The 23,269-nt window shown below is 41.8% G+C and overlaps 1 protein-coding gene and 1 pseudogene across 1 annotated transcript in view; both read right to left on the reverse strand.

Moving 5' to 3' along the window:
• The window catches only part of ERICH6 (glutamate rich 6), a 38,438-nt gene that overhangs the window by 2,702 nt on the left and 12,467 nt on the right, over positions 1 to 23,269 (reverse strand). Inside the window, exons 6-14 of the mRNA XM_003925040.3 lie at positions 23,041 to 23,096; positions 22,817 to 22,933; positions 19,229 to 19,327; positions 17,817 to 17,974; positions 17,511 to 17,581; positions 15,368 to 15,513; positions 7,644 to 7,729; positions 2,642 to 2,797; positions 199 to 427 (exon numbers count right to left, since the gene is read on the reverse strand). Of these exons, the coding sequence (XP_003925089.1) occupies positions 199 to 427; positions 2,642 to 2,797; positions 7,644 to 7,729; positions 15,368 to 15,513; positions 17,511 to 17,581; positions 17,817 to 17,974; positions 19,229 to 19,327; positions 22,817 to 22,933; positions 23,041 to 23,096 (1,118 nt within the window). The remainder of the gene's footprint in view (positions 1 to 198; positions 428 to 2,641; positions 2,798 to 7,643; positions 7,730 to 15,367; positions 15,514 to 17,510; positions 17,582 to 17,816; positions 17,975 to 19,228; positions 19,328 to 22,816; positions 22,934 to 23,040; positions 23,097 to 23,269) is intronic.
• On the reverse strand, positions 9,815 to 11,115 carry LOC120368344 (glyceraldehyde-3-phosphate dehydrogenase-like; annotated as a pseudogene).

The following is a 23,269-nucleotide window of genomic DNA, read 5'->3' on the forward strand; positions in this document are numbered from 1 at the left end:
AAAAGGAATTTCAGAGTAAGAAACAGTAAGGCTGCCTCAATTCCACATGAAGCTTTCACTGCATGTTTTTCCATTGAATTCCAAAATTCTAGTGGACAGTAGATTATGCACTATGTAATCTATCAGTAATAATACTAACAAAAGTTATTTTACTCTATTATTCTAAATGCTTTAGACTGCTTTTTAAAATGTACCTACCTCCACTTTGGTTCCAACACTGATTCTTGCCTGTTGGCCCATTGCTAGAAAAGTTACAGAAATCTTGTCTTGTTCTAGGATTCGGACTCCAATATAACGGTTCAAAGCCAGAAAGACAGGTTTAAATGAAACAAAGGGTGTGGAAGTGATGGAACTTGACCAATTCCAAGCCCTTATTCTGTTGCCGGCTTGATCTGAATATTGACCTCCCAAGATATTGACGTATACCCTGGGCAGGAAGGAAATTTAAAAATCATAAACAGTAACACTGTAATTAAATACTAGAATTATCCCTGTCACTTGCTAAGGGGACTAATGGTTTATGCCAGCGAATAGCATGAGTGGTAGAAACTTCATGTAATCTTAGGAGTGATAATACTATGACTAAATTCTATACTAACTCTAAGTACTGTATCCAATATGAGTCACACTGATAAACTAAAATGGATCCAAAGCACCAAACTGGGATGAAAGAGTCTGGAAGGATGAAGAGGGAGCAGGGAAGGTTTAGTCTGAAGAAAATGAGATACAGAAGAGTAGATTAATCCTGAAAGAGGAGGAAATGCCAGTGCTTAGATTTTCACCACACCAAAATAAAGACCTGTGGCTGTAAATTCTGGGGAAGACTGTGTTGACCTCAGTACAGGAGAGCTGTTTACTGGCAATGCCCAACTACGAGCCAGGTGTCCTCCAAGGAGTCCTCCCATCATGGCTGCATGTGGGGGCAGAGGCTCAGGGAACACCTCTCTGATCACTGCAGTGGAGAACACGTCTGTGACAGAGCAAAGGTGGACCCTAGACTGGGCGACCCCATCTCTTCAGACTGTGAACGCCTTGCATTTTGCTACATCACATTAGTCCATCGCCATCGGAGATCTGGTAGCACTAATCACCGTGCCATTCTATTCAGTTATCTCTTTCTCACACCCTCTTACCATCACCACCTTGAGGAGAGACAACAGATACAGTTCTGGGTACTCAGAAAGTTGACTTAATTTGACAATAAATTACTTTCTAAAAACTAGATGACTTGGCCATGAGGACCCCCAACTAACGTCTCATGTCCTCAGTATTGATCAGTGGTAGTCATCTAACAAAATCACAAATGAGAAACTAAGGTGATTATCTTACTGTGTCTGGGAAGGAAAGATTTATAGTTTTATCTTGAAATGTGGCTGAAAATAATATTTGGCTAAAATTACCTGGATAAATCAGTCCCTTGTTTATTTAGTAAACATTCTTTGAGTCTACACTAGGTACAGATACACAGCTATGTAGTAACAAAGATTCAGGATGTGCCTTCAAGGAATGTTAGTCCAGTAAGGGAAATGGACTCACTATACAAGAGGCAGAGAGAGGGCTATGAGAGTATCAAGGAGCCATGTCAGGGTGCCTGGGAGTTCAGTTCACAGGGCAGGGGTTTCATAAAACCAATCTGGGAGAACTTAATTGGTTTCCAGTCTAGAAACCAATGAGTGTTGGTGACAATTAATATAGCAGTCCATCAAAGGTAACATAGAATTGCTATAGAATCCTGAAAGATAAGTATAAATTTTCCAATATACATGGTGGTAATGAATTGACTACTGCTGTGGATAAAAACACAAATAGCTCAATATCCTAACTTTCTCAAGAACTAGCAGTATATAGGCTGAGCCCAGGAGGCGGAGGTTGCGGTGAGCCGAGATCGCGCCATTGCACTCCAGCCTGGGTAACAAGGGCAAAACTCCGTCTCAAAAAAAAAAAAAAAAAAGAACTAGCAGTATATAAACATCACCAATTACTGGCAGTTTCCCGAGATGAGACTGTCATACCTGTATATAATTTAAAGGAAAAGACCTCTTTTTGAAAAGTTCAAAAAGTTTAGATTGTATTTGAACATAGAGCCAAAATTTCACTTTGTCAGGCTAAATGAAACAATATGAAGTCACAGAGGATATACATAGTAGATTACATTGGGACCGGATCTTAATGTCTCTGGAGCTTTTGTTTGTATGTTATTGTTCTTGGTTGTGGCTTTAGGAAGCTTACTAGTTAGGAGTGTATCTCAAACAATAACAACATAGTATAGCAACTGTCTATTGACAAGTTGTTTCCATAGATGAAGTGGAAAAATATCATCAGGGCACAGACTCTAGAGACTGCCTCAGTTAATATCACAAATCCCTAGAGTTACCGTATCATTTATCAAGGTTTTTTCTATGTTGTAATTATATAGTTCATATATTCTTATTATGTACAGAAAGAATATGAGCTTCATTTTTATAGTTGCTTGGGATTTTTCCATTGAGAAGCATGTGGAATGGTGTAAACCAAAAATGTCTCCGAGTTGAACATTACCATCTAAAGGCCACTAACTTAATCTTATTAAACCCATTCTTAATATTTAAAAAGAAAAAAACTTTCTCAGAACTAAAACCACGAAAAGAAGCTAGAAGCTTACCAGACATTTCCATTGGGATGATAGCAGGAACTTCTGCCAGAGGAATCCAGTATTGCCAGGATAGGAGGGTTAGTGGGCATATCTTCTTGGACTATACAAGTGAAACCATTTACCTTATTGGGCACTCGAATGATGGCTAGGTTTCCAGATGGATAGCTGAGATCAGATAAGGTCATGTAAATTGTTCTAATGATCCTTGACTATTCTGGGAACAAATTTAATTTATGAGAGCACACTCTGAAATCATAAAGCATTCTGAAAATGGGAGGCACTATATAAATACACAAAAAATTTTTATGCTTTGTATGTGGATCAGAATGCAGTAATCCTCAACAAAAAAACTTGCAAATGAACTGTCACAATATAAAAAGGATTATGCACCATGATGAAGTAGGGTTTACCCCAGGTATGCAAGGTTGGCTTAACATCTGAAAATAAATTAATGTAATATACCATATTAATAGAATAAAGAGCAAAAAACACATGGTCATCTTAATAGACACAGAAAAACCATTTGACAAGCTTCAACCCTCTTAAAAGTAAGAAGACTCAATGGATTTCATTAGAAATGAATGTCCTCAACCTGATAAAGAGTCTCTACAAAAAGTCCACAGCTGGGCTGGGCATGGTGGCTCACGCCTATAATCCCAGCACTCAGGGAGGTCAATGCAGGAGGATTGTTGAAGCCCAGGGGTTCAAGACCAGCCTGAGCAATATAGTAAGACCCTGTTTCTACAAAATGATTTTTTTAATCTTTAGAATTTTAATTTTTTTAATTAAAAAAATCCACAATTAAAACCATACTTAATGGTGAAAGAATCAGTGCTTTCTTCTTAAGATCAGAAACTAAACAAAAATATCTTCTCTTACTACTTCTATTCATCATTGCACAATTAATAGATGTTCTAGCCACAGAAGTTTAGGGAAAAAAGGGAAATGAAAAGCATCCAGATTGAAAAGGGAAGTAAAATTGTATCTATTAGCAGATGACATGTTCTTGCATATAGAAAATCCTAAGGAATTACTAATGTATTAAAACCAATAAATGAGTTCAGCCGGGTTGTAAGCTACAAGATCAATATGTGAAAATAAACTGTATTTCTATATACTAGCAGTGGACATTCTAAAAATGAGATTAAGAAAGCAATTCCATTTTTAGTAGCATCAAAAATAATAAAATATACTGAGGATAATTCACTGTTAACACTCACTTCCATAGCCAGGCCGATTAGAAGTCCAGAAATAAACACAAGATTGATTGTTTTTTTTTTTTTTTTTTGAGACGGAGTTTCGCTCTTGTTACCCAGGCTGGAGTGCAATGGCTCGATCTCGGCTCACTGCAACCTCCGCCTCCAGGGTTCAGGCAATTCTCCTGTCTCAGCCTCCTGAGTAGCTGGGATTACAGGCACACACAACCATGCCCAGCTAATTTTTTTGTATTTTTAGTAGAGACGGGGTTTCACCTTGTTGACCAGGATGGTCTCGATCTCTTGACCTCGTGATCCACCCGCCTCGGCCTCCCAAAGTGCTGGGATTACAGGCTTGAGCCACTGCGCCTGGCTACAAGATTGATTCTAAATCATTTTGCAAATCAGCCACAGCCTTCAAGAGAGTTTAGAAGAATAAAATAAAGTCAGGGCATGAAATGATTAATAATAAAAGTTGGAAAACCATACTTTTTTTTTATGGTTTTTATACAGCCAAAGCCTGTAGTCCCAGCTGCTTGGGAGACTGAGGTAGGAGGGTCACTTGAGCCCAGGAGTTTGAGGCCAGCCTAGGCAACATAGCAGGACTCTGTCTCTAAAAACTTAAAAAAATGTTTTAGGTCAGGTAAATTATTTAAAATTTATTGATGTAATTAAAACAAAACCTACACACTGTCATAGGCCTAGGGAACTAAAACTTCATTATGCTTCAAAAGTCATTTTTCTGGTATATTATTGGGGTTTGAGTAAACATTTAGAAAATGATGTCTAAAAATGACTTTCTTCTACAAGGGGAGGCTCTCAGTTCATGAAAAGACTTCCTCATTTTTTGGTTTCTTGTTTTTACTTTCATCAGATATTATGAAGATCTGAAAAGCTCAAAAAGTTTGAATATTAAATGAATGACATAGCCATCAGTCAGAAAGCCCAAGTGATCAATAACTTAGTGTTCCATGAAATGGATATTGAATTTTGGTATTAAAAATTGTCTACCACTCATGGGTGTGAAAACTGGTATACATTTTCTGGGATGGAGGGATGGCAACATCTATCAAAGCTTTAAAATGTCCAAATTATTCATCCAGAATTTCTACCCCTATATGTTTAATTAATTAATTTTTGAGACAGGATCTTGCTCTGTTGCCCAGGCTGGAGTGCAGTTGCACGATCACAGCTCACTGCACTCACTGCAGCCTCAACCTCTCTGGCTCAGGCAATCCTCCTACCTCAGCCTTCCAGGTAGTTGGAACTACACGTGTGCACCATCATATCTGGCTAATTTTTTATATGTTTTTGTAGACACAGGCTTTCACTCTGTTGCCCAGGCTGACCTCAAAGTCCTGAGCTCAAGCAGTCTGCCCATTGTGGCCTCTTAAAGTGCTGGGATTATAGGCCTGAGTCACCATGCCCAGCCTCAACCCCTGGGTATTTAATTCAAGGAAATAAGTGGCAACTATGCCACAAAGTATGCCCAAAGCTGTTAATTTAGCTGTTGTGTATAATAGCAAAAATTGTGAAATCACCTAATAGGTTAAATGAATCGTAGTACATCTATATAATGAAGTACTATGTGGTTATAAAATGGTGTTGCTAAGTTTCAATTAAGGTATAAACAGGTTATAAAATGGTGTTCAATTCAGGTAATAAAATGGCATTGCTAAGTTTCAATTCAGGTATAAAATGGTGTTTCTAAGTTTCAATTCAGGTATAAAAGTGGATTTTTTTGGGAAAAAATGATGTGTCTTTATTGCATATCATATATTCATAACATTAGTGTATAATATGTAAAGGAATCCGAAAATATGAATAAACAGTTAAAGAATCAGTTTATATGTATGTATATATATGCATATATATAGTATCCCAGCACTTTGGGAGGCTGAGGCGGGCAGATTACCTGAAGTCAAGAGTTCAAGACCAGTCTGGGCAATGTAGCGAAACCCTGTCCCTACTAAAAATACAAAAATTAGCTGGGTGTGGCGACGTGTGCCTGTAATCCCAGCTACTTGGGAGGCTGAGGCAGGAAAATTGCTTGAACCTGGGAAGTGGAAGTTGCAGTGAGCCAAGATCCCACCACTGCACTACAGCCAGGGTAAGACTCTGTCTCAAAAAACAAACAAACAAAACCATATATTTTTATTTATTTTTCTTTTTTTTTTTCCTGCTCCTTGGGGAGCAGGGCTACTTCATAGCAAGTGTGTTCACAATAGCCAAAAAAACCATGTTTTTAAATGCTGGCCAGATATGCAGTAGCTCACACCTGTAATTCCAGCCACTTGGGAGGCTGAGAAAGGAGGATTGCTTGCATCCAGGGGTTCAAGACCAGCCTGGGCAACATAGAGAGACCCTATCTCCACCAAAAATTAAAAAAAATAGCCAGGTATAGTGGTGCATGCCTGTGGTCCCATCTATTTAGGATGCTGAGGTGGGACGACTGCTTGAGCCCCTAGGGTTGAGGTTGCGGTGGGTCATAATCAGGCTACTATACTCTAACCTGGGCCTCACAGTGAGATCCTGTCTTAAAAAAACAATAGTAATTAAATGCTAACAGCTTTTCTCTGGGTGGTAGAATTTGAGGGTAGTATTTGCCTGCCTGCCTGCTTTTTTCCTTTCCTTCCTTCCTTCCTTTTTTTTTTTTTTTTTTTTTTTTCGGAGACGGAGTTTCACTCTTGTTACCCAGGCTGGAGTGCAATGGCGCGATCTCGGCTCACCGCAACCTCCGCCTCCTGGGTTCAGGCAATTCTCCTGCCTCAGCCTCCTGAGTAGCTGGGATTACAGGCACGCACCACCATGCCCAGCTAATGTTTTGTATTTTTAGTAGAGACGGGGTTTCACCTTGTTGACCAGGATGGTCTCGATCTCTCGACCTCGTGATCCACCCGCCTCGGCCTCCCAAAGTGCTGGGATTACAGGCTTGAGCCACCGCGCCCGGCTCCTTTCTTTCTTTTTCTTTCCCTCTCCTTCCTTCCCTTCCTTCCTCCCTCCCTCCCTCCCTCCCTTCCTTCCTCTTTCTTGGTCTTGCTGTCATTTAGGCTGGAGTGCAGTGGCATGATCATGGCTCCCTGCAGCCTTGACCTCCCAGGCTCAAGCAATCTTTTCACTTCATCATCCTAAGTAGCCGGGACTGCAGGTATGTACCACCGCACCTGGCTAAATATTTTTATTTTTTGTAGAGATGGGATCTCACTATGCTGCCCAGGCTGAGCTTAAACTCCTGGAATCCAGTAATCCTCCTTCCTCGGCCTCTCAAAGTGCTGGGATTATAAGTGTGTGCTACCATGCTCAGCCACTATAGTTTCTTTATAGTTTTCCTTTATCTTTCTATTGATTTGTCTTTTTAATTAAAGTTTCTATTTTTCAGTTACACTGGATCTTTATATATATATTTTGTTGTTGTTGTTGTTTGGTTTGGTTTGGTTTTGTTGTTGTTGTTGTTCTTGTTGTTGTTTGAGACAGGGTTTCACTTTGTTGCCCGTGCTGGAGTGCAGTGGCACAATATCAGTCACTGCAGCTGCCACCTCCTGAGCCCAGGTGATCCCCCTACTTCAAGTCTCCTAGTAGCTAGGACTACAAGCATGTGCCACCGTGCCCAACTAACATTTTATGGAGGTGGAGTTTTGCCATGTCGCCCAGGCTGGTCTCGACCTCCTGAGCTCAAGCGATCTGCCTGCTTTGGCCTTCCAAAGTGCTGGCATTACAGGTGAGCCACTGCGCCCGGTCATATATTTTCTTTCTTTAACTTCCTGTTTTTTTTAAAGTAATAAAGCTAATAAAAATAGCTTGTTGAAAGAGGATACAATATTTGTGTTGTCCCATCTGGAAATGAAGTCAGAAACTTGCTCCCATGTTTGTAGTGCTTCTCTAAGAGCTCATTCCTCACAACCTATACACAACAGAAAATACACTTGTTTCAGATATAAAGTAGTAAGTACGACAACAATGCACATCGGCTGGTTACTAGACAGTGATACAGGGGCCGGGCGCAGTGGCTCACGTCTGTAATCCCAGCACTTTGGGAGGCCGAGGCGGGTGGATCACGAGGTCAAGAGATCGAGACCATCCTGGTCAACATGGTGAAACCCCGTCTCTACTAAAAATACAAAAAAATTACCTGGGCATGGTGGCGCGTGCCTGTAATCCCAGCTACTCAGGAGGCTGAGGCAGGAGAATTGCCTGAACCCAGGAGGCGGAGGTTGCAGTGAGCCGAGATCGCGCCATTGCACTCCAGCCTGGGTAACAAGAGCGAAACTCCATCTCAAAAAAAAAAAAGACACTGATACAAATCATTTCTTAATTTACACTTTGGCCCTGCTCAACAACAGAAAACAATCCTTAACACTTATGTATAGATTGTCCCTAACCCTTGTAAGTATAACTTGATAAAAATCCTTCAGGTAAAGCCGGGCGCGGTGGCTCAAGCCTGTAATCCCAGCACTTTGGGAGGCTGAGGCGGGTGGATCACGAGGTCAAGAGATCGAGACCATCCTGGTCAACATGGTGAAACCCCGTCTCTACTAAAAATACAAAAATTAGCTGGGCATGGTGGCGCGTGCCTGTAATCCCAGCTACTCAGGAGGCTGAGGCAGGAGAATTGCCTGAACCCAGGAGGCGGAGGTTGCGGTGAGCCGAGATCGCGCCATTGCACTCCAGCCTGGGTAACCAGTGAAACTCCGTCTCAAAAAAAAAAAAAAAAAAAAAAAAATCCTTCTGGTAGAAATCTGCCATTACATATCTATTTGAACTTTTTTTTTACATTATACACATTACTATAAGAACAAAACAAAAGCAGATAAAACACAGCCCCAGCACAAAGTACAATGCCACTGTTGTCATAAATCAGATGCTCATGCATGCATGAGTCTGTTTCTCGACTCTATTATGTATATGGATTTCCTTGTTTATCCTGCCACAATACTATACTCTCTTAATTACTATATTTTGTAATAGTTCTTAATATCTGGTAGAACATATTCTCCTCTCCTCAGCCTCTTCTTCTTCAAGAGTGTTTTGGTTACTCTAGGTTCTCTGTATTTCCACATACATTTTAGAATCAACTTGTCGAGACTTCCCTTCCCCCAATACCATACATATCCAATCTTGTTAGAATCTGAGATTGTATCGGATCTATAGATCACTCTGGAAAGAGTGATCTGATCAAAGAGTGTCATCCTTAAAATATTTCCTCTCCCTATCCATGAACATTAGGTCAAATTTGTTAAATGGATTGCACCCTCTTCCTTGTTTTTTTATTTTTATTTTTGGTCTAGTAGTGAATTACTGAAAGAGGTAGGGCCAGGCACAGTGGCTCACACCCATAATCCCAGCACTTTGGGAGGCCGAGGCAGGCGGATCACCTGAGGTCAAAAGTTCAAGACTAGCCTGGCCAACATGGTAAAATCCTGCCTTCACTAAATGTACAAAAGTTAGCTGTGCGTGGTGGCCAGTGGGATTATATACCTGTAATCCCAGCTACTTGAGAGGCTGAGGCAGAGAATCACTTGAACCTGGGAAGCAGAGGTTGCAGTGAGCTGAGACCACACCACTGCACTCCAGCCTGGGCAACAGAGCAAGACTCTCTCAAAAAAAAAAAAAAGTAGGCTAAACTATCTCATTATGAATGTGGTTTTATTTCTCCTTTTACGTCTGTGAAATTTTGCTCCATATATTTCTGAGGCTGTGCTAATAAGGACAACATATTTTATAATGCTGTATCTTCCTGGTAGATTGCAATTTTATTAATTAAAAAGAGATCATCTTTATATTTATCTGTTTTTTTTGTTGTTGTTGGCTGAGCACAGGGGACTTTACTGATGGTACATGACAAGGTGGGGCTGCCTAGGCCCCTCCCTCTTCAAGGGGTCTGCATGGAAACTGTGAGGAGGGACGATTCAGTGTGGTGGGGGACTCAGTGTGGCAGGGACTCCCCAGCGATGAGGGCCTCTCTTCCTCTCGTGCTCTTGCTGGGGCTGGTAGTCCAGGGGTCTTATTCCTTGGAGGCCATGTGGGACATAAGGTCCACCACCCTGTTGCTGTAGCCAAATTCATTGTCATACCAGGAAATCAGCTTGACAAAGTGGTCATTGAGGGCAATGCCAGCCCCAGCATCGAAGGTGGAAGAATGGGTGTCACTGCTGAAGTCAGAGGACACCACCTGGTGCTCAGTGTAGCCCAGGATGCCCTTGAGGGGGCCCTCCGACACCTGCTTCCTCACCTTCTTGATGTGATCATATTTGGCAGGTTTTTCCAGATGGCGGGTCAGGTCCACCACTGACACGTTGGCAGTGGGGACACGGAAGGCCATGCCAGTGAGCTTCCCATTCAGCTCAGGGATGACCTTGCCCACGGCCTTGGCAGCACCAGTAGAGGCAGGGATGATGTTCTGGAGAGCCCCACGTCCATCACACCACAGTTTCCTGGAGGGTCCATCCACCGTCTTCTGGGTGGTAATGATGGCGTGGACGGTGGTCATGAGTCCTTCACAATACCAAAGTTGTGGCCGGGCGCAGTGGCTCAAGCCTGTAATCCCAGCACTTTGGGAGGCCGAGGCGGGTGGATCACGAGGTCAAGAGATCGAGACCATCCTGGTCAACACGGTGAAACCCCGTCTCTACTAAAAATACAAAAAATTAGCTGGGCATGGTGGCACGTGCCTATAATCCCAGCTACTCAGGAGGCTGAGGCAGGAGAATTGCCTGAACTCAGGAGGCGGAGGTTGCGGTGAGCCAAGATCGTGCCATTGCACTCCAGCCTGGGTAACAAGAGCGAAACTCCGTCTCAAAAAAAAAAAAAACAAAAAAAAACCAAAGTTGTCATGGATGACCTTGGCCAGGGGTGCTAAGCAGTTGGTGGTGCAGGAGGCATTGCTGACGATCTTGAGGCTGTTGTCATGGTTCACGCCCATCACAAACATGGGGGCATCAGCAGAGGGGGCAGATATGATGACCCTTTTGGCTCCCCACTGCAAGTGAGCCCCAGCCTTCACCATGGTGGTGAAGACGCCAGTGGACTCCACCATGTACTCAGCGCCAGCATTGCCCCACTTGATTTTGGAGGGATCTCACTCCTGGAAGATGGTGATGGGATTTCCATTGGTGACAAGCTTCCCGTTCTCAGCCTTGACAGTGCCATGGAACTTGCCATGGGTGGAATCATACTGGAATATGTAGACCATGTAGTTGAGGTCAATGAAGGGATCATTGATGGCGACAATATCCACTTTACCAGAGTTAAAAGCAGCCCTGGTGACCAGGTGCCCAATACAACCAAATTTGTTGACTCCGACCTTCACCTTCCCATGGTGTCAGGGATGTGGCTGGCGACAGGAGACAAGATGCGGCTGTCTGTCGAACAGGAGGAGCAGAGAGCCTTTATCTTATAAAGTGATCCTCTTATCTTTATCTTACACTTTCATTTATTTTTTATTTTTTTTTGTTTTGAGACAGAGTCTTGTTCTATTGCCCAGGCTGGTGTGCCGTGGTATGATCTTGGCTCACTGCAACCTCCACCTCCTGGGTTAAACCGATTTTCCTGCCTCAACCTCTCAAGTAGATGGGATTACAGGTGTGTGCCACCATACCTGGATAATCTTTGTATTTTTAGTACAAATGAGGTTTCACTATGTTGGCCACGCTGGTCTCAAACTCCCTACCTCAGGTGATGTGCCTGCTTTGGTCTCCCAGAGGGCTGGGGTTACAGGTGTGAGCCACTGCATCTGACCTATCTTACAGTTTCTTGAAATATATTTTAACTGGGTATAGAATTCTAGATTGGCCATTGTAGTCTTTCACCACACTTAAGACATTCCATTCATTGCCTTTGAACCTCTATTGTTGGCTGTTGGGAGGTCATCTGCTAGTCTGTTTTCTTTTCAATGTAACCTGAACCCTGAACTTTTATTCCCTCTGCTACTTCTAAGATTTTTTCTTTTTCTTTCTTTCTTTCTCTCTCTCTCTCTTTCTTTCTTCTTTCTTTTTCTCTTTCTTTCTTTCTTTTTTCTTCTTTCTTTCTGTCTTTGGTTTTCTCCATTTTTTCTTTCTCATGCTGCTTGAAATCACTGGGATTCTTAAACCTGTGGATTGGTCTCTTTTCTCAATTTTGAACAATTATCATCCATTATCTTTTAAAATATTGCCTCTTCCTAATTATCTTTTTTTCTCGTGTTCTGGTATTTTGAATAAATGTACTTTAGACCTTTCATTTTATTTTATTTTTTATTTATTTATTTTATTTTATTTTTTGAAACAGAGTTTCACTCTTGTTACCCAGGCTGGAGTGCAATGGCATGATCTCGGCTCACTGCAACCTCCGCCTCCTGGGTTCAGGCAATTCTCCTGCCTCAGCCTCCTGAGTAGCTGGGATTACAGGCATGCACCACCATGCCCAGCTAATTTTTTGTATTTTTAGTAGAGACGGGGTTTCACCATGTTGACCAGGATGGTCTCGATCTCTTGACCTCATGATCCACCCGCCTCGGCCTCCCAAAGTGCTGGGATTACAGGCGTGAGCCACCGCGCCCAGCCCTCATTTTATTTTTGTACCATACACTCTCTCTTGTGTTTCTTATCTTTTTTTCAGTCCCCATAATGAATTTTGATATTTTTTCTTTTCAACCTTTCTTCCTGGACATTAGCTATTTCTTTAGTTTAACCTGCTTTTAACTCTCATCTTTTAAATTTTTATTTTCAATTGTATTTTTTATTTCAGTTGTAGCATTTTTCATTTCATTTCATTTTTTTTCTTTTCAAATCTGCTACATCACTTTATAGTTTTCTGTTCCCTTCATATAGTTTCAGCTGATCTTTTATTTTCATTAACACAGTTAGACTTCTTCATTTGCCAAAGTCTTTTCAGGTCTCTTCTTATTGGATATTATTCCTCTGGGTTTTTAGTTGTAGTGTTAAGTTTTCTTCTGTTCTTGTTTAATTTTTACTGTGTTCTGTAACTGAACTTGAAAAATAATTTGTAGATGTGATTTGAAGGTTGAATTAGTGACCTTTCTCCAAAGATAGTTTGGATTTACTTCTTTCAGGCACCTGGGTTTACTGACACCCTTACTCTCTTTTTTTGTTTGTTTGTTTGTTTTGAGATGGGGTCTTGCTCTGTCACCCAGGCTGGAGTACATGATGATAGCCCACTGCAGTCTCAAACTCTCAGCTCAGGTGATCCTCCTGCCTCAGCCTTCCAAATAGGTGGGCCTATAGGCATGTGCCACCATGCCCAGCTAATTCATTAAAAATATTTTTTTTGCTATCCAAATGTCACATATTGTGCTAAAAACAACAACAAAAAATAAAAATAAAAATAAATTTTTTGAGACAGAGTCCTATTCTGTCACCCTGGCTAGAATGAACTGGCGTGATCATGGCTAACTGCAACCTCTGCCTCCCAGGTTCAAGCAATTCTCCTGTCTCAGCCTCCCAAGTAGCTGGGATTACAGGTACATGCTGCCACATCTGGCTAATTTTTTGTATTTTAGTAGAGATGGGGTTTCACTATGTTGCCCAGGCTGGTCTCAAACTCCGGAGCTCCAGCAATCCATCCGCCTCGGCCTCCCAAAGTTTTAGGATTACAGGCGTGAGCCACCACACCCAGCCAAATTTTTTTTTTTTAGAGATGGGATTTTGCTATGCTGCTCAGACTGGTTTCAAACTTCTGGCCTCAACTTATCTTCCACCTTAGCCTCCTGAATAGCTGGGATTACAGGTGCAAGCCAGTTTGCCTGATTTACCCCTTAAATTCTTTACTTCCCAAGAGAAACAAACCAGGTCTCAGTGATTTAATGTTGGGAAATCTATTCTGAGAAACTATACTTATACAGAAATGTACTTACTTACAAGGATATTTAAAGAAATGCTACTTAGTATAGCAAAAAAATTGTTAAGAATCAGTATGTCCAAGAACAGAAAAATGGGTTAAACTACATGAAAAATTACATAGCTATTAAAATAATGCAAACTATATAATATCATGCATTTTAAAAAAATTGAGACAGGATCTTGCTCTGTGACCCAGGCTGGAGTGCAGTGGTGCAATCTCAGTTCACTGCAACCTCTGCCCCCAAGCTTAAGGGATCCTTCTACTTCAGCCCCCTAAGTAGCTGAAACTGCAGGTACGTGCAAACATGCGCAACTAATTTCATGCGCAACTAATTTTTCTATATTTCCTAGAAACGGGGTTCTGTCTTGTTGTCCAGGCTGGTCTTGAACTTCTGGACTCCATCAATCCGTCCACTTTGGCTTCCCAAAGTGCTGGGATTACAGATGTGAGCCACTGTACCTAGTCTTGGAAAATCTGTTTTTATAATTAAGCTAAAAAAGAGATTAAAATTGCCGGGCGCCGTGGCTCAAGCCTGTAATCCCAGCACTTTGGGAGGCCGAGGCGGGTGGATCACAAGGTCGAGAGATCGAGACCAACCTGGTCAACATGGTGAAACCCTGTCTCTACTAAAAATACAAAAAAAAATTAGCTGGGCATGGTGGCGCGTGCCTGTAATCCCAGCTACTCAGGAGGCTGAAGCAGGAGAATTGCCTGAACCCAGGAGGCGGAGGTTGCGGTGAGCCGAGATCGCGCCATTGCACTCCAGCCTGGGTAACAAGAGTGAAACTCCGTCTCAAAAAAAAAAAAAAAAAAAAAGAGATTAAAATTATATATATGATACAATTATAAATATGTTAAAAACATATGCAAGGGAAACCATCTAGAACAGTGCTAATATAACTTGATTACAAGCAAAGTGTTCTCTATCTTCACTGTGGTACAGTAGCCACTAATTACATGTAGCTATCTAAGACTTGTGGAATAGCTAGTGTGACTGAGGAATTACATTTTTAATTTAATTTAAATCTAAATAGCTCAACGTAGTATTGCTACCATAGTGGGCAGTGTAAGTCTAGAAAATATTGAAATATTGGGCTGGGCGCGGTGGCTCAAGCCTGTAATCCCAGCACTTTGGGAGGCCGAGGCGGGTGGATCACGAGGTCGAGAGATCGAGACCATCCTGGTCAACAAGGTGAAACCCCGTCTCTACTAAAAATACAAAAATTAGCTGGGCATGGTGGCGCGTGCCTGTAATCCCAGCTGTTCAGGAGGCTGAGGCAGAAGAATTGCCTGAACCCAGGAGGCGGAGGTTGCAGTGAGCCGAGATCGTGCCATTGCACTCCAGCCTGGGTAACAAGAGCGAAACTCCGTCTCAAAAAAAAAAAAAAAAAAAGAAAATATTGAAATATTAATGTTCTGGAAGAAGTGATTGGGAACTTCTGGTAATTTTCTTCCCTTCCTTTTAATTTTCTACAAGTTTCAGATGTTCTTTAATATGCAACACTTACATTTTAAAGTAAAAAAGCCCTTAATACAAACATAAGACATTGTTATAAAGTCTAGTAAAAGTTAAAAGGCCAAGCCTGTGCTAATTCTTTTTGACAACTAGTTAAATGCATCATGTAGCCAAGCTTCATGAAAGAGTTTATAATTTTAGGTAAAACTGATTTTTTTAATAGCAAGTAAAAAATTACAAATTCATTACCTTTCCACATGCCATCCGAGAATCACAACAAATGATGAACATGTTACTGTTTTTTAGTTGAAAATCAAATATTATGTCATCAATTGTTGGTTTTTCTGGAATATCCACAGAAAGTTGATAAGAAATTGTTTTTAAGCGCTTTGAATCTAATGGGAAAAGAATCACATAGAAACACATGTATGTTTTAAATTTTCTAAAGCCTCTTTTCTAAAATGAAATTTCAAACCCCAATATGAATGCATTGATTCATAAGACTTTTTTATATCTGAATTTTTCATCATCTTTAAAAATGCTATTATTCCCATCTTACATATGAAGAGGATGAAAGAAAGAAAAATGTCAGCCTTCATTAAATTAGGGAAGGGGCTTCTTTTGGCAAAAAAAAGGACATTCCTTTGTTAAGAAAAATGAGGCCAGGCTCAGTGGCACATGCCTGTAATCCCAGCACTTTGGGAAGCCAAGGCGGGTAGATTACTTGAGGTCAGGCGTTTGAGACCAGCCTGGCCAATGTGGTGAAACCCTATCTCTACCAAAAATACAAACACTAGCTAGGCATGGTGGTGTGTGCCTGTAATCCCAGCTGCTCAGGAGGCTGAGGCAGGAGAATTGCTTGAACCCGGGAGACAGAGGTTGCAGTGAGCCAAGATCGCACCACTACACTTCAGCCTGGGTGACAAAGTGAGACTGTCTCTAAAAAAAAAAAAAAAGAAAAAGAAAAAAAAGACAATTTTCGTTAAGTGGAACTTTCTGGCTTTTAGTTCCTGTAGAACTGACACTCTAAACAGTTGGATGTCAAGAAACTTTTTTTTTTTTTTTTGAGACGGGGTTTCGCTCTTCTTGTTACCCAGGCTGGAGTGCAATGGCGCGATCTCGGCTCACCACAACCTCCGCCTCCTGGGTTCAAGCAATTCTCCTGCCTCAGCCTCCCTAGTAGCTGGGACCACAGGCGTGCGCCACCATGCCCAGCTAATTTTTGTATTTTTAGTAGAGACGGGGTTTCACCATGTTGACCAGGATGGTCTCGATCTCTTGACCTCGTGATCCACCCGCCTCGACCTCTCAAAGTGCTGGGATTACAGGCTTGAGCCACCGCGCCCAGCCAAGAAACTTTATATTAGGGATTTAGTTACAAAAATAAATAAAAATGTGTCTTCTCTAAGCATTTTTTTCTTTTCTTTTCTTTTTTTTTTTTTTTTGGCAGTTCAACTTCTATTTTTATTTTATTTCAATAGGATTTTGGGGAACAGGTGGTGTTTGGTTACGTGAATAAGTTCTTTAGTGGTGATTTCTGAGATTTAGGCACACTTATCACCTGAGCAGTGATGTGTAGTCTTTTATCCCTCACCGCCCTCCCACCCGTTACCGGCAAATCCCCAAAGTCCACTGTATCATTCTCATGCCTTTACGTCCTCAGAGCTTAGCTCCCATCTCAGTGTCTTTTCAGTAGCCCTGGGTGGTAGAGGAGGAGCCTGATGCCTAGGAAGATTAAGTCATTTACTCTACATCAGACAGCCTCTGAGGAGAAAATCAAGGATATAAATACAGGACTTCTGATTCTGAACTCAGCGTTTCTTCAACTGTACCAGTACTACAGTGATACTGGCCAGCCAGCTTACACAACTAAGAGATGAACAAAATAAGCAGACTCATTTTGGACAGATTCTCCATATCCAAGCTTGAAAACAAAATGGAAAGTATGCTTAATAAAATATGAAACTTGAAAGCTCTTTGCGATTATCCGTAAAGTGCTCTATAGGTGTTGCTAATTTATTTCAATAAATAATAGCAATGAGATGAAGACTGAAAACTCCAAAGGCCAGATGGCTGGAAACGCTAGATTTTCTGAGCCATTTTGACTGATGCAGGCTATACCGTACTTGGAACTAAAAACTTTTCAATACTACTAATTATTATTATTATTTTTAATAGAGATGGGATCTCACCATGTTACCCAGACTGTTCTCAAACTTTTGGACTTAAGTGATCCTCCCACCTTGGCTTCTCAAAGTGTTGGGATTACAGGCGTGAACCACTACACCCAGCCAATACTATTTTTTAAATACACCCATTTCATCATTGGTTAAACATCTGAGCTTTCTGATGTTGTACAGCTGGTCTATAAGATCAGCGTTGATGAACTCACCTTCTTCAGAGAAATGAGTCTGTTCCCTTGATATTATTGCAAAATGTCTGGCCATTCGTTGCTCCTGTTTCCTATAAAATCAAAAAATATTAGGCATAAATCTGAAATGTGGTTGAAGCTTAAAACAGTCTACTACAAAATTCAACTGCTTAAATGCCATCCTTTGTCAATTTGATCTGTTATTGCTTGTGAATCTAGGGAATACATCTTTAAAATTACATATCTTGAAAAAATGAGGTTCATTTGCAAAAGGTGCTCTGATTAAGCTGGCCTGTCTGAGTTTCAGTATCAAAGGCTCAGTGTTACCTTTGCATGGCTTTTTCTTTTGCCTTCAATCTGTCAACCTCACTGCCATGGGCTGCATGAGGGTTAATAGCGATTAATTCAGCCTTAGGGGGTTTGATTTTTATTTGCTCCTCATAGATAGAGTCAATCAGATTTTGGAAAGCAATACAACAGGAGGCCTGGAAAACATAGAAGTTACTTTCATTTCATCAGTCCTAGATGAAGACGACTAGAGGGGATACAAATGACTAAGATGTGGACAACAATCTATCATAACTTTTTATTCTAGTAATAGCTTTATTACAACATAATTCACACACCATACAATTCACCCATTTAAAAAGTACAATTCATTAGTTGTAATATATTCACAGAGTTGTACACTTATCACCACAATCAATTTTAGAATCTGAAACTCATTCTCACTAACAGTCACTTCCTCTCCTTTCTTCACAGTCCCTGGCAACCACTAATTTACATTCTGTCTCTCTAAATGTGACTGTTCTGTACAGTTTATAAAATGGAACCATACAACATGCTAAGTGAAAGACTGGCTTCTTTCACTTAGCATAATGTTTTCAGGGTTTATCCATATGGTAACATGTTTCAGTACTTCATATTTCTTTTTATGGCTGAATAATATTTCATGGCATGGATATACCACATTCCATTCACCATTCATCCACTGATGGACGTCAGGTTGTTTCTATATTTTGGCTATTAAGAATCATGCTGCTGTGAACATTTTCATACAAGTTTTTGTGTGGACATATGTGGCCAGTTTTCTTGGGTATAAACCTAGGAATAGAATTGCTGGGTCATATGGTTACTGTATGTTGAAACGTTCAAGGAACTACTAGACTGTTTTCCAAAGTGATGCAACAGTTCGTATTCCCCCTCAGCAGTACATGTGGGTTCTAATTTCTCTACATCTTTATCAACACTTATTATTATCTGTCTTTTAAATTATACCCATCCTAGTGGGTATGAAGTGGTATCTCATTATGCTTGCAATTTGCATTTCCCTGACAGCTCACACATAACTTTTTTGGGAGACAGAGTCTCACTCTGTCACCCAGGCTGAAGTGCACTGGCACAATCTCAGCTCACTGCAACCTCTGCCTTCTGGGTTCAAGCAGTTCTCCTGCCTCAGCTTCCCTAGTAGCTGGGACTACAGGTGCATGCCACCACGGCCGGCTAATTTTTGTATTTTAGTAGAGATAGAGTTTCACCATGTTGCCCAGGCTGGTCTCCAACTCCTGGGCTCAGGCAATTCACCCACCACGGCTGCTCAAAGTGCTAGGATTACAGGTGTGAGCCAGTGTGCCCAGCCTAACTTTTAAAAATGACAATGCGGGGAAAGACGCAAGAGAAAATACTACATATGTTTAAAGACAACACTATTTTCACAGTAAACCTGCCTTAGAACTTACATGCCCTTTTGCTTCAGAGCAAATATCCACATTAGAAAAAAATGGTCTTAGATCGCTTCCACAAAATTCACATTCAGGTGATGTCTCCTCCTCTTCATCCTTCAGAGAGAGAGGAAAAAATTAAAGAAGTCTCCACAAAGACTCAGAGCAACAAGAGCATGGCCCTGCGCATAGTTGGTGAATGGAACAGCAGTGGTGATGAGATGTGCCAGTATGTGGTATCACTTCCATTTAAGGGCTGGTGAGGCTTGAGGAGCCTGAGGTGGTGTTTTTCAGGTCTCTGTCTGTTGAAATTCCTCAGAGCAGAGCTGAACATATTAGAAAGTATGTGGTCCTCAGAATGCCTCCCTTGTGTAAGAAGAAAGTTGAAGAAATGAATTCACTGTGGATACCAGAGTCCCTTGTTGGGGTGGGAAATGTGTAGTGTGTACCTAGATGCAAGAGACAAGGATAACACACTGGATTTTATACAAATGGTCTAAGGTATTTGAACATCGATAACTCTTTCAAGAAGTGCCACGTAAGAAAAAGCCTTGACATCACTGTGTAGGCCACCATGTATAATGACCAACTTTCTAAAATAAATGAGAGTCCTTTCTTCAGGGGAGCCTAGGTTGGAGTTCTGAATTTTGTCTGTATTCTGAAGGTAATTCAGGACAGGGAGGAGGAGGGGAGGTAATTGGGAGAAATTGGGAGTTAGGGGCTCAGCTGACTCAATGTGGAGCTGATACACCACAGCCATGTCAATGGCCTGAGGTCATGCCTGTGACGGCACAGGCTCCTGAGCAGGTGAGCAGCCAAGCCTTAGGACAGGCCTCCAGGAAGAGACCCAGATCATGACTGGCAGATTGTTAACACTACCACAGCATCTGTATTTGCCATGGAAACCATTCTCTGAGACTGGCAAAAATGCTCAACATAGGGCTAACGTGTGACTAAGGTGGCCAGTACAGCCAGGGATTCACTACCCCAGAGTAATGTCCACCATATTCAGGCCACTGAACCTACCCAAGAGTAAGTAGTGCACATTGTGAAAAGCAGAATGCTTGGAGAGGGAAGTCTTGCACTAGAGGGATGATGGAGGAAAATCTAGGATAGCTATCAAATGTTGGAGTAGGGCAGAAGGAGAGCTGGGCAATGCCAAGCCATTCACAGCCTGCTCCATACAAGGGACTTGGTAGTGAACTCCTCAGCCCGTCTTCCTTTCACCCTTAGCTGGGGGTGAAGCACGGTGGAGATGCTTCAAAAGACCATGAGAAAGGCTGGGCGCGGTGGCTGACACCTGTAATCCTAGCATTTTGGGAGGCTGAGACAGGCGGATCACCTGAGGTCAGGAATTTGAGACCAGTCTGACCAACATGGTGAACACTGTCTTTGCTAAAAATTCAAAAATTAGCCAGGCATGGTGGTACATGCCTGTAGTCCCAGCTACTAGGGAGGCTGAGAAGGGAGGATCACTTGAACCCAGGAGGTGGAGGTTGCAGTGAGCTGAGATTGCGCCTCTGCATCCTAGCACTCCAGCCTGGGTGACAGAGTGAGACTCCATCTCAAAAAAAAAGACCATGAGGGGAGTAGGGATCTGCACCTGAAGGAGACGGGGCTAGAGAGAAGAGCTGGGCAAGCCAGCTGCTGCTGCCCCTAAACTAGATTGGCATCAACACTGGACCTGAAAGACCTGCTGGGGAGCAGGAGGAGCCAGCCTCATCCAAGTGCCAGTTCAGGGACATTTTTCAGGAGGGGCCTCAAGGCCTTCCCCATGGTCAGACCCATCTCTGGGTGTTGGGGGAGGAGAGTATAACCTCAGGGACATCCCTAGATACAAGCCTTTGTGGTGCAGAAAAAGGAAGGTGCTACATTTAAATAAAGAATTTCTGGGGTGGGCTTGACGGGTCATGCCTATAATCCCAGCACTTTGAGAGGCCAAGGTAGGAGTATTGCTTGAGCACAAGAGTTCGGCCCACACTGGGCAATATAGTGAGACCACATCTTTTAAATGAGCAAATAAAAAGAAATAAGAATTTTACCCTGAAGAGTCTGTTGAGTGACCATAAAGTTTAGAAACCTGGGTAAAAATAAGAAGTAAATGTTTATAGACGCTATATTACATGATATACTTAATGTTTCTCCTTATTAGATTGCATGGCTCGAGGTGCTGTACAGAATGGCAATGAACACCACATCAGTGCATCTGTTCGGCATTTCCATAATCTCTACACAGGCATCCATGATGTATTGCCTTGCATGATTCATGCCCCTCATTGTTAAAGAATAAACCTGCATTTTTACTATGCCCAAGAAGTCATCAAGGGTTTTCAGATCTGGGGAGTAAGCAATTCTTTCCACATGGCCATGGCACCCAGTCCAGGTTTGGAAACAATCATTCCATCAGTCAGTTCCTCACCACTCTAGAGGCAGTGTGGTGGTGCACCATCTTATTGGAGTTACTTGAGGTATCCTTTCTCTTGCCCTTCGAGTACAGGCATTAATCGGTCACTTCACATGATCAAATACGGCAAATATTCACCCTTGTTTCCAGGCCTCCTCCTCCTTCTTTCTTCTCTTTTTCTTCTTCTTTTCTTCTCCTCTTCCTCATCCTCCTTCTTTTTCTTCTCCTTCTTCCTCTCTCTTCTTCTTTTAATAATAAGCCTGGGCAACATAGTGAGACCCATCTCTACAAAATACTTTAAAAATTAGCTAGACATAGTGGTACACATCTGTGGTCCCAGCTACTTGGGAAGCTGAGGTGAGAGGACTGCTTAAGCCCAGGAGGTTGAGGCTGTAGTGAACCATCATCAGGCCATTTTTACACTCGGCCTGGGTGACACAGCAAGACCCTGTCTCAAAAATTAATAATAATAAAATAATAATTTTTTTTTTAAAAGACAGGGTCTCTTTCTGTCACCCAGGCTGTTCTCAAGTGATCTGTCTCAGCATCCCAAAGTGCAAGGATTACAGGTGTGAGACAGCGTGTCTGGCCTGTTTCCAGGCTCTGCGGCCACTCATATGGGTTGAATTGTGTCTCCCAAAAAGATACATTGAAGTCCTAACTCCTGGTACCTGTGAATGTGACCTTATTGAGAAATACAGTCTGTGCAAATGTAATCAAGTTAAGATGAGGTCATTCGAATGGGCCCAAATCCAATATGACTTGGTGTCTTTAGAAAAGAGGGACATTTGGACCCAGACGCACAGAGAGAATAGTGTGACAACTGAGACAGAGATTGGAGTGATGTGGTGGCGAGCCACAGAATGCCACGGATGGCTGCCACCACCACGAGCTAGGAAGAGGGAAGGAAGGACTCGCCCTGTAGGTCAGCCCTGCCAAAACACCAATTTCGAACTTCTAGCCTCCAGAACTACGAGACAGTGAGTGTCTGTTATCCAAAGTATCACCCAGTTTGTGGTACTTGTTATAGCAGCCCTGGGCAACGAACACAGTCACTCTAAGTATTATTCTAAGTAATTGAGCTCTTTGGCATTTTTTTTTTTTCCCTGCAGAGTATGTTCACTGTCTATTGTGCAAATCATTATGTATTTTTCATGTCATTGTAAAAGAGTAATAATTAAAAAACCATGAATTAAAGTCACCTTGAAGTTAAGGCCTAGATTGGACCTCTCTTCTTTGTATGCCAGAATGGAAGGTGGTCCGATGCTGGGTAATGTTCTCAGAGAAGGCTCAAACAGTGTCATGAAGTCTTCCTTAAACTAAATTTAAAAAGAGAAAAGGGTGGTGCGGGGAAATAATTGAAGATCGAATAAACTATTTTTACTATGAGAACAGTGTACTAGTTAGTATGATAAACATTTCTTACCTCCAGCTCATATAAAATATTTAGTTTTGGCTCTTCTGGATCAATTACCCATTTTTCTGAAGAGAAGGAAGAGATTTATGAGAAACGTTCAAAGCCTTTGTGCAGTGCATTCCACTTCCGTAATCTGGAGATTCACACCCACCATCATCCTCCTAGCCCAGCACACACACACACACTGTTCAGATGTCCCAAACCCCGACATTTTCAGCACCTTCTTACACATGTTCTT

This window comes from Saimiri boliviensis, chromosome 9 (assembly GCF_048565385.1).
Source record: "Saimiri boliviensis isolate mSaiBol1 chromosome 9, mSaiBol1.pri, whole genome shotgun sequence".
NCBI lineage: Eukaryota > Metazoa > Chordata > Mammalia > Primates > Cebidae > Saimiri > Saimiri boliviensis.